Source organism: Zerene cesonia, chromosome 9 (assembly GCF_012273895.1).
Source record: "Zerene cesonia ecotype Mississippi chromosome 9, Zerene_cesonia_1.1, whole genome shotgun sequence".
NCBI lineage: Eukaryota > Metazoa > Arthropoda > Insecta > Lepidoptera > Pieridae > Zerene > Zerene cesonia.
Window position 1 is genome coordinate 5,691,714 of NC_052110.1, and position 12,275 is coordinate 5,703,988.

The following is a 12,275-nucleotide window of genomic DNA, read 5'->3' on the forward strand; positions in this document are numbered from 1 at the left end:
TAATCAGATAAACAATATTTGTTTACTTTTTCAATTATGAAACACGTGCATCTGTTTTGTTTGTATTCACGAAGCCATGATATACCATTTTTTACGTTGACATTTCTCATTGTCACAAAGGAAAACTTCCGAATGTAAATCTAATTTAAAATGAACAGCCATTTGTATTTTTGCAATTTTCATGTTATTTATTCATCTATGCTACCACCTCCTTGGTTCAGTGGTTAACGAAAATATTGATTCATCGTTCTTAAGTTTTACTCTAGAGGGATTAGGGGTTCTAAGCCTTGTAACACAGTTTTTGAGACAGGCTTTAGTTTCTGCAAATACAGTTTTTCTAATTCAACATTTAAATAAAGATTTAATTATTTACTGGTGAAGTCAAAAATAATCATACCCCATAATGGGACCCCACGCTACATTACTTATCTTACGATAATGTTATAAGCAAATAGTTATAAGAACACTGATTTTATTGGGCCAAGGCTCCAATATCCATACTTGTATTATAAATCAGAAAGTCTGTCCGTCAGTTTCACAATTTAACCGCAGCACCGATTTAGATGAAATTAAAGGGGTCTTTTCAAAATCAACTGTATTGTTGAAATAAGTATGTTGCTAGCCATAGTTTTGTCTACCACGACGGAACAATTTCAAAATTTAAACACTTAAAAAAATAACAATTTCGTCAAACATATTTACATCCATTTAATCTAGATAATAACAGTATAATTACTAATACACACTGACTACTATTTAATTAGACCAGACAATAATGCCTTATAATGTATCCTAGTTGAAGAATGACTAAAAATGTATTTACAATTTTATTCCTATTACAATTACAACTATTACAAAATAAGTCAACACAACGCCATTATTCAATTTCCTGTATGTCATGGTAAGTTACCATTTTTTTTTTTCGTCAACATCACTAACACGTTACAAGCTAAAATCTATACAGATGTCACTGTTATTCAAAGCATTTTAGACGTAAAAAACAGACTGAGATATATGCTAGAACGAAACGCTACGGTCATTTGTTTCTACAGCGTAAGTGAGAGCTATAGCTCTGTCTCCCTCGCACATTTCTACTTCCCAAAACTCAGTACACTAACTACGTCTAGGTAGAGGGCGATCGTCTCTAACACATGTCACACTAACTAAATATACATATTGAAAGTCTTAACTCACAAATCCTCAGGCAATTTATATTCACTCACACAACCGAATCATTGGGCTTATCCATTTTGGACAGTAAAGGGACACTGCTGTAGTCCTTGAGACACTGGTTCCCCTTCTTCCCGCTGTCAAACGAATTAGCCGAGGCCAATTTTGGCAACCAGTTATTATTACCCATCTTCGACAAATGGTTGATCGAATTCAACTGGCTTTCCTTGAGTTTCACTTTTGGATGACTGTTTTGATTCACCGTATTATGGTTTAACGAATTCACGTTCAGGGATATGGAGTTTGTGACGCTGAATTTGTCCGAGTCCTCATTGTGGTCCCCATTTGTTACGGGTTCCGTTGGATCCGAGAGTTGCCTTTGCATTTTGACAACTTGCAGCAACGGTTGCGCGTCCTTCTCCAATTTCGTAAGGTCAGTCTTCTGCTGGATTATTCCAGAGCCCCGTCGACTGGACGATCTGGAACTGTTGTCCAATTTCTGTCGAAACGGGCTTAAATGCGATAGAGATCCGCTGTTGATCGATTGCGTTTGTAATTTAACTAAAGGTTTTTCCTTAGGCGCGGTCTCGACTTCGCCCAACAACCAATACGTGACTAGAATACCCTTGCCCTAAAACAAAAAGGAATGTTACTAGGGAAAATGCTAATTTCTAGAAAACTTTTATTGGTTTCTATAAACATTCGTTGATAGTTTTGAAAATACAATAATGATACGCGAAAGATATTCGGATATATTTTAGTGAGCGTTTCAAGACAAATATATTCAAGATCCAATTACAAAAATCGGCGAGCGTATAAAAGTCTAGAAAAATATACAACGACGCAACAAATTCCCGGCACGCAAGATTAATGCATTTCAGATTCTCTTTATTATCACGCCTCGCCATTTTTATGGTTATTCAGCGTTTAAGAACAATCAAGATTATGTAAATTTAGATTGGAATTAAATATATATTTGTCCGGGGAAATTACAGTACTTTAAGTATTCAAGTGTGTATGTCAGATCGATTTCCAATAGAGATAAAAAATAATTCCACAGTTTACTTTTACTCTTAATGCTCGAAACTCGAATTTCTAGATGGATATAAGACTATCTAAGAGATACCTCTGTTCAAATACTACAGTTAACACAAAAAAATAAATGTACTAAAATATACCTTCAATTAATTTCTAAGAAAACTACCAACTTAACCTTCAAACGTCGTAAGATTATTCCAAATTGAAAAGTTGCCTTCTAGCGAATATATTATTTTTTACTGTTGATTAAAATTAAGCAATGGAGTCAATATCTATAAATTATTATGAAATTCTTGTGACTGGATGGTAAGAAATAAATATTTTGTTATAATATTATATTAAACTGAAATATTCTGTGCAGTAATTAATTGAAGAGTCTAAATTCAAGGACATTATGGGTTTTATTTCTTTAGTTACAATCATATGAAGCGTTTTTGGCTTAATAAATTGTTTCAGTGTACTATCACTATTAATATAATTTATACATAGGTTCTTAATAAATTGTTTCAGTGTACTATCACTATTAATATAATTTATAAATCCGACTTTAATATAACCCAAATACCATTGAATTTATTTTGTATATATTGACCATCCACCACAGGTAGCAAAAATGTATTTCTTTTGGTATGTTTTGTGAATATACCTTAAAGGAATGTCGATAAGCTCTATTTTGCTTTAACTTTCTTCTCGCTAGAATTTATAGAAACATATTTGAGGACATATTTAAGTTTAGTTTCGTACATGATTATGTATGTAGCTGTTTTTAATGATAGATATAATTGCTCAAATAAATACCTTCATAGCAACTTCCCCCCTACATTCCAGCCTGAACGTCCCAAATGTATCCAACAGTGCTTTGGTGGTGGGAGACACGTGGATCTTCAGAGCTTCACCATTCGACTCCATTCTGGATGCGGTGTTAACTGTGTCTCCGAAGAGACAGTATCTGGGCATCTTCAAACCAACCACACCAGCTACGCAGGGGCCTAGGGAATTGAGTTAGTTATAATTTTGATTAAGCATTTCGTGCAATTTTAAACGTGGGGGGTTTCTGTGGACATACAAATGGAAATAGGAGAAGAAATTCGAACCTAATCGTTTTTTTTTTCTATTCTTTAAATTGTTAAAATATTAAGGAATGAGAGTTTTAGAGATTACGAAGTTGTGTTTTTTTATTAGTTTATACCGTGATAACTTAACGGACTAGTTGCCTGATGTATACAAGTTTCAATGTTATTAATTGTAACTAAAAATATTCGACGTAAAATCAATAGTCAAACACGAAGTCCGATACAATCTTTTTGATCAATTACAGCAAACTGCCAAGCGTTCAATCGTGTTTTCATAACACCTACATATAAACACTACAATGTCTTAAACTTGTATTGGAATTATTTATAATGTACAAGCATATTTCAGAACTATATCCACAATGGGTCTTACGAAAAGTTATAATCCCCAATAATATTATAAACGCGAGAGAAACTCTCTCTTCTTCGCGACTAAACCACTGAACCGATTTGGATGAAATTTGATACAGAGATAGTGACTCGAGAAAGGGCATAAAATCTTTTCCCGGAAATGTCAACTAAGCGGCATGAACCCAGGTCTATATATGAAAAACCTCAGACTATTTTTTTTTTACTACACGGAAAGCTAGTAAGATATAAACAAAACCCTAAAGGTATATCCGAAAAACTTAAGAAATCATCCGTAAAGAAAAAAGGTCTATATTCCACAACGAACTTTGAAAAATCTTCTCAGTACAACTCAGTAATACCTATAAGCTATTGAGAAATTTTGAAAGAATAGATAAAATTTGATCACGAGGCAGGATTCGAACCTGCGTTTCTTGCCTAACCGTAGCAACGCCTAGCCTCTCACCACCCGTGATCCCGCCACAGTAATCGAATTTCTTCTACTCTCTCGGTTTCATGTGCCTAAGGGGCACCCCACGCCATCTATTGAGATGATTAAGAACCATCACAACCAATACGAAATATTATTTCAATGATTACAATATTGTATCGATGTATTGATATCGATGTATGTAATCTCATTTATAAAGCATTTCAATGCTATAAAACTAAAAATTAAACCTATAAGCTATTGTCAAAGTCATGAAGACCCTTATGATTAAACATGAAAATTACCATGTTTTCTAACAAACAGGGCACAAAGTAATACGTGTCTGTATTCATACACCTTTGACATGCATAGCTGGGGAAAATTTTTGCAAGACGTAAGTACATTTCTCTCATATTTTATACATTCAGCAGGACTTGTTTGATATGAATAGCCTTTCATGAAAGGAACGCCGTTTCGTACACAATTGTTGGATATATCCCAATAAATTGTAAAACCTTATTTACTCTCTCAAAATTGCATATCTTTTATGCTTTTACAAAATAATTTCTCATAGTTTTAAAGAGTTTTGTTGTGCTTAATTAAAAGCCTATATAAAAATATGTATAAGTCCAGAGAGCCTGCTATAGCATTAATATATGGAAGATGAATGTTGTAGCTGAAGGTTTATATGTATAACACCTATTATATACTAATATATATATATATACTTATGTCAATTTAAAAATAATAACTTCACAATTTCTTGTTGGATCGAAACGTTTTTTATTCAAATATCTTACAGTCAGCCTTTGTTCTCACGCCCGGTACACTTATTAATGATTTTTAATTGTTCAAATAACCAAACTCAACCAACCAATTAGATCTTAATGTTAAAACACAGTGAAACTCACCGGAATGCAAGCCGATTCTCAGTTTCAATTGATCCTGCGGCCGATGTCGGATTCTGAAGCGACGGACGGCGTCCAGCAAAGCTAGTGCCATCCGCGCCACTTCGCACGCGTGCCGAGTACCGTTCCGTTCAGGCAGACCAGATACTACCATGTATGCGTCGCCTATGGTTTCCACCTGGAGATAAATGGAGAAATAACAACACTGGCATGATGAATTTTGCATAAAACTCAACCTGCTTTGAAGTAAAAAGGAATCATCAAAACCGGTTCACCTAGCCGAGAGGTACTGAGATAAATAGGCCAAAATATAACATCATAATCATTAATATAATCGTTAAATTTATTTATATACAATCGAATTGAATCCCTCCTCCGTTTTTTGAAGTCGATTGACAAAACCTACAATGATCCAAATTTCATTCCATCAATACTGTTTATTTGATATTGTCCATGTCAAATAGATTTTCTTATTTGGGAAGTAAAATTAAAAATATGACGTTTCTTTTTAAATCAAGTGTACGCAATAATTTGAAATTCTTAAAATAAAACCAAATATTTATTGCAACCATTTCTTTTTTCTTAAAAATAAAGTGTTAATCGCTGTTACTTCAACTTTTGTCATCTATTATTTTGAATTCAGTATAACTGTAGTCTACTTAAAATTTTCAGGAAGTTTTTTTCGCACGAAAAATTAAACCATTCTAAATAGTCGTTTGGCCAGTAAATTGTTATATTTTATAACCCCAAATATCTATACATTTCACTCTCGTAAACGCAGAGTTTTTAAATAAAAAATGGTATCCACTACACTGAACGAATCGCTTGTGTAATTACTAATGCTTCACTTAATAATTTCCTAAGGGAGAGATGCGGCACCAATGTTTGTTAAAATGTAGTTTTTTTCAATTTATCGAATGACGCCTATATATAGTTATATTTGGTATAATTTCTTAAACATCTTTGCAGACTATTTAAAACTATTCTTGTTTATAAAATTCATATTCTGATACAATTTTGTGACTCATGGGCGGTGGTGTTCGCTTCAGGTAAACCACCAGCTCAGTTTCCCGCTTATGGCATAAAAAAATTAAAATACTAATGCATTAATTAACAGATTTAGTATTATGTTATGTTATTATATATCATTATCGTGGTGATATACTAAGCTTCAGTTATAACTCAATTTGTGCATATTCAGTTCAACACCAAAACATAATTATTATGATAACAAAAACCCGACGACTGACTTAATTATATCGTAATAGTCTATTTACATGTATGAAATGAAATGAAATTATATTATTATGTATTATTCGATATTCATTTTGCTAGGTAAAGAAAAAATAATTAATTTAACCTATGTCATTTCCACAGTTCTGATGATTACAAAGTTATCTCAAATGTCGAAATCGGTTTGGGCTGTAGCGCTTGCCAGAGAAATAGACATAGTCCCATATAATTATACAGACATACAAACGCTTATAACAATTACCCTTCTACTGCTAATAAGTCATCAGTAAATCTTTAGAAAATAAAAAAGAAAAAAGAAAGAAAACTACATAATCAGCTTGCAAGTCGCCTCGCCCAACACTCCTTCATATATTCGTCTCAAAAATAATTGACTCATAAATCCTAAGAGAATTTGAATAAAATGAAAAGAATACTCCAGTTGCTATATTATTGATTCAGGCTAGGGTTTACTGAATGGGACGGAATACTAAACACTCATCCATAACTTACGATTTGTTGCATGAGACATGACAATATCTAGCCAGAATATTCGATGCGAAGAAAATATGTATTCGACCAGTTATGGTGACCTCTCTGGTGTATCACTGTGTATATGTAACACGGATCAAGCTGTGAGTCTAGAATTACAAAGGTCGAACATTTAACCTATTTCAGTTGGATTTCTCGAGAATGAGATGACACCAAAAGTTCTGTGATTTTTGTATGATATTGAAATATATAACAAGCGCTAAATTATGTATTAATCAATATATAATTAATCTAACTCGACTCCCAAGAAGATAAAATATGAAATGAATGAACCATGGTACCATGAAAATTAGGCAACAGCTTGTAATATATACTTTAATGAAAAGCTTATACCTTAACATATATAAAAATTAAACCCGAATACGAATATTTTCCACTATATTGCATTTAATGACCCAATGTGGTGGTCAAGTTTCTAAAATAATAAAATGGCAACCTAGCTTCGCCGTAGTCGCTCGAAAATACTTTAGTGTATATTAATATTTAGTTTTTAGAGTTCTTGGACTTCACGTGCGTATGTCACCAAGCTGTAGGTATCTCATGAACCGTGACGCTTGGATGGTCAAGTTGCTTCGCTTGAAAATCCCATAGTGCATATATGATAATGTATATCTATTGACACTTTAATAACAAATGACATAAAAGCGAAGTTAGGTTGATCACAAATTTGATTTGCGACCAACTTTCTTATAGTTGCTCTTAAATTTATTTGTATGGAACTTTTACTGTTCCACGCGACGCCTCGCACTTGACCATTTCTTCCACCCCGTTTGAACTCATTTGTCATTCCGCGGCGTTGAGCATTTGTTTTGAATCGATTACGTGTCATGAAGACGAGACAAACTGGCTGCTACAATGGTTTATGACTTTGTTTGAATAATAACACATACCAATAAATATTTATGACAATGTTATGTACATATAACACGCACTAATTATAAAAAGATGCATAAGGCCACCCAGTAAGAACTTCTACCCGGTAACGATTGCAACATCGCGCACACCTGCGGTTCCAGAAAAGATGACGGCAATCCACGACCGCGACGCTGCCCCGCCGAAGACGAGGGACACTCTTGGTTCCAACATTGAACCGGAGGGACGTAGTAAATAAGTTAGATATAATTTAAAATGTAATTTTTTTATTACATTAAATTATTAATAAGTAAATTTCTTTTTTTTTGCGCCTACGCGGGTCGGTCAATTTAATTACAATAAAAAAAAATACTGTTTATTTGCAATATAACAAAAAAAAAAAATCAAAATTCTTTCATTTGATACACATGTTGGATCAGATGCGGTATATGTAATAGCATTGTTTTTTAAACAATTTCTCTTTGTCTATCTATCTGTTGCTTACACAGTTTTAAGTGAAAAATTTAAGTTTATAATGATATTATTTTTAAACCCGATGCCATTAATTATAGAAATGGCCAGTTTCACCACTTACTGATAGAATCCCTGATCTGTCCTATTAAATAACTTTTTTTATCTGTTCGATACACTTCACAAACATTTGTCATTTCATCTCACAGATAAGCTAAACAGATCATATTCAGCTGAAATGAAAGCCGGCTATGAAAGTCAGCAATTTCTATCTTGTAAACATCGTGATAGCAAGACAATTCAGTTGAGATTATGTATATTTTCTCTGTTGCTGCTAAAACAACAAATAGAAAATTTACGTCGTGCAATAGTTGACGCCGTCATATATTGCATAGATGACAATTTTTTTTTTGATGTTGCCTTTAAGTAATTTTTGAAATCCTTAAATTCGTCAAACGCAAGTTGGATTCACGAGAGTCCAACTTGCGTTTGACGAATTTTAATAATGTAAGTCTCGTTGCATTCAATTATTAACATAGCAACCCAAATTACATTCACTTAACACAAATTAGTCTAGCGTGGGTTCCAATGGATTTATATTTTATCGATGATATACTTTAAGAACCAAAACAGTTAGGTAAAATTTGTGATTTCTATGTGTAAATATAATATAATGTAGTGAGTAGGATAGTCAGAATGAGTGAGTAGGAGAGTCTATATCCTTTTCCTAACTCTTCCCAGTTCGTTCCTTTATTCTTCTCGTGAATCCCTTTTTAGTTCCTCTCCAATTTAAAGTTGGAAATCCATTTGTAAAGATGTAAGTCTGCAATTGACCTTAAACTTCTCGAAATGTTCATGGGCGGTGGTGACGCATACCATCAGGCGACATCAGCTCATCATCAGCTCCATAAAAATAAGTATTAAATATTTATTATAAAAACAAAACATCGCAAATTCCTACCTTATAAACATCGTAGTTCTCGACAATAGAATCGAAGCACGTATACAAGTCGTTCAGAAGATCGACCACTTGCATCGGCGTGGAAGACGCTGAAAGCGCAGTGAAACCCACGATATCTGAGAAGTATATGGTCACTTGCTCGAACGTTTCCGCCACAACTGATTGGCCGTTTATCAGCTGGGATGCTACCGACCTGTGGAAATATAAATCTTCAAATTTATAGGTATAAATTGCTTACATTCATGATAAAAAAATAATGTTATGAAAATAAATTATTCTAGAAAGATAACTCTGGGGTAAATTGGAGAAATTAACTGTTCATATTCATAATAAAATAATACGTAGTTCTGAGACAAATTACAGGAATACAATAGCATTTATTTTTCCAAATAAAAAACAGTCAGGGTCAGCAAGGAATCCTTTTATGATCATCAAAATATTAACAAGTTTTAATAATTCTAGTTACAAAGACCACCGACATTCGAGTAGGGGAGGTATCACTCCAAAAACTAAAATGGGAACAAATGATAACAATGTCTATGAAATACAAAAATAATCAATTCAACTTGAGTTATCCAGTAACAGAACATTAAAAAATACGGTCAAATTGAGAAGTTCCTTCGTTTTGGGAACGTCGTCAGAAGAATAAAACGATGAAAAATTAATTGAACAAATTAAGATTAGACGTCAATGCTATAGCACCAATAAAAACCAGTACAATAGAATAGCATAAATAATGTACAAGAACTTACTTTGGCAATAACTGATACAACAGCTCTTCGCACTTTTTCTTCTCCTCCAAATAATCTTGCGTCCTCTCGCTAACCAGTGACTCCAAGTTATTGGCGTATTGCTCCATACGAGACAGCAAATTGTCCAGAATGTTACTGCTCTCTTGTGACCTAGAAATAAAAGTTAATATTAACAATAGCGTCTACGCCATAGTTCATTTTGCAAGCCATTCCCTTGGTCTATGGCTAAATTTTCCGGACATCATTTACATGGGCCTAAACATTCATAAATTATAACCCAAGAACAAATTTCAAAAGAATTCATGAAAGTAATGTGAACTAGCAAGAGAATACAATATTATAACTTTAAAGAAATCGAGCACAGATTTCCTTCTCACAGTTACTAAAACGTAAGTTTCTTTCGAACTTACTTTGGAAAGTATATTCAAATCTTTCGGTGCATTAGCCACAGTGCGCAAAGTTTTAAGATTTTGTGCAACAGATGCATTTAACATCTTGAAACTTATCAGACTGTGGAAACTTTTGGATATAATAGCTACATATCCAGGTAATAGAAAACCTGTTACCTTTTTTATAACCTTCTGCTTCATACATTACACGATATATATCTAAATACGGTCTCAAAAGGCTGGCGAAGCACCTGCAACATCACTAGTCTCGCTACTGTTCATACATGTGGGGAACAACATAGTGGGGAAATCTTGCGTAGATACCCACGGCTCAAGGAAGAGGCCTTGGGTTAATACGGATGCTTGACGACTAGAACCCCACTGTGTTCCATCGAGCCACACAAGTGAAGGGGCCACGGGTGCTTGTTAGAATGCGTCCGCGACCCCATCAGGTGGTACACCGCCGCCTTTGCTACTGAAATAGGTCAACGTACTTATTAAGCCGTCGTATAGCGTGCTTCAAGTGTGCGAAGTCCGGCCTCTCAGCGGGGTCCTCCGCCCAGCAGCGGCGCATGAGTTCCGTCGCGTCGTCAGCCTCGCACGATCTGTGGTGGGTGGTGTTGGGCCGGATGCCGCTGCTTATTACGGCTTCTATGATTTCTATATGGGAAAAAGATATGATACATATAGAAAATAAATATATAAGTTGATAAAAATAGAATACTTAATGCTTAAAGCTCTTAGTTTTTGAAGACTGATATAATGTGAAGTATGTATATGTAAATATTCACTACATAGTATAAAATAAGGGCACTTTCTCTGTCCCTATGTCCCTATGTATGTATGCTTAAATCTTTAAAACTGCTAAACGGATTTTGATAGATAGAGATTTCTGATAGAGAGATTCAAGAGGAAGGTTGATATTTATAACATTTATTAAAATACTCCAAATTTAACGCGTGCGTAACCGCGGGCAAAAGCTAGTAATATATATAAATTACGTGTCTAGTTGTTTCTCTGCGGTGGACTCTTAAACTACTCAACCATTGTAATCAAATTTACACACCATGTACAGCTTTATCCAACTTAACAGATAGGATAGTTTACAATATTTCAATTACTATAAATGATTACCCGGACGGAGCCGGGGCGTCCAGCTAGTAAAGTATAGAAATTAGTGTCTCTTTTTCTAATGTCATAGTCGACGAACGAGCTTGTGGTACGCCTTATGGTAAGCACTCCTATGTGCTTACATAGTAACTGTTCTGATGGTCTTTGGAAATAGTGGATATGTTATAGTTATGTTTATGTAGATACATAGAAGGTTGTCAGTATTCATTTGTGCAGAATCTTATGTGCTCTTACACACACACTCTTCTGCGGATTCTATTATTATTTCCTTGTTTTCGTTGTCTATTTTTATTAATTTTTTATTGTATTCATGTGTTACAAAACAATGTGTTGGTGTATTTACCATTTATAAAACAATTGAAAAGAAGAATTCGGAAGAATCCGTTACGAATTTTATTCATAATAATTCGTACGTTTATTTCATACGCAAAACTGTGAAATTCGATTCAAAAAGTTTTTATCGAGATTTTTACCGCGAAACTTATCTGAAGATGCTAATATTCAATTATTTCATTGTAACAAAACAGATTAATTATGCTCAATAAAATTGCAGACATACATGCAAAAGGAAATGTTTCCTCTTATAACATTATTTTATGTTACTCAAGTTATGTTTGTAATTAATTCCAGATTCATTCTAATTTATGATTCACTAGTTGACCCGGCGAACTTGAACGCCGTTGAACATTTTTTCACACCATTTGTTTTATTTTTCTTACAATTTAAACATTCCCTGGACTATTATGAATGCATGAGACATACTGAGTTTGTTCCTCCGGTATACTGAGTGGCATCCTTCTTTGCTTTTCGTTTTTTATTGATTTTTATTTAGTCATAATTTTCTGTTATTTATTTGTGTTATGTTATTATTTGTATGTGCTCAAAATAATTGTTCAAAATTGATGGTGATTGGTCAAAATTGACCCAGCCATTCTCGAGTTTTAGCAAGACTATCGCACACCAATTGATT

General features: G+C 33.9%; 1 protein-coding gene across 1 annotated transcript in view; it reads right to left on the reverse strand.

Annotated features, from left to right (window-relative positions):
• Nucleotides 1-6: 6 nt before the first annotated feature.
• Nucleotides 7-12,275, reverse strand: part of LOC119828999 (atrial natriuretic peptide receptor 1) — a 58,344-nt gene continuing 46,075 nt past the window's right edge. Inside the window, exons 14-19 of the mRNA XM_038351346.1 lie at nucleotides 10,669-10,834; nucleotides 9,786-9,935; nucleotides 9,034-9,226; nucleotides 4,971-5,145; nucleotides 3,007-3,197; nucleotides 7-1,801 (exon numbers count right to left, since the gene is read on the reverse strand). Of these exons, the coding sequence (XP_038207274.1) occupies nucleotides 1,220-1,801; nucleotides 3,007-3,197; nucleotides 4,971-5,145; nucleotides 9,034-9,226; nucleotides 9,786-9,935; nucleotides 10,669-10,834 (1,457 nt within the window). The 3' untranslated portion in view covers nucleotides 7-1,219. The remainder of the gene's footprint in view (nucleotides 1,802-3,006; nucleotides 3,198-4,970; nucleotides 5,146-9,033; nucleotides 9,227-9,785; nucleotides 9,936-10,668; nucleotides 10,835-12,275) is intronic.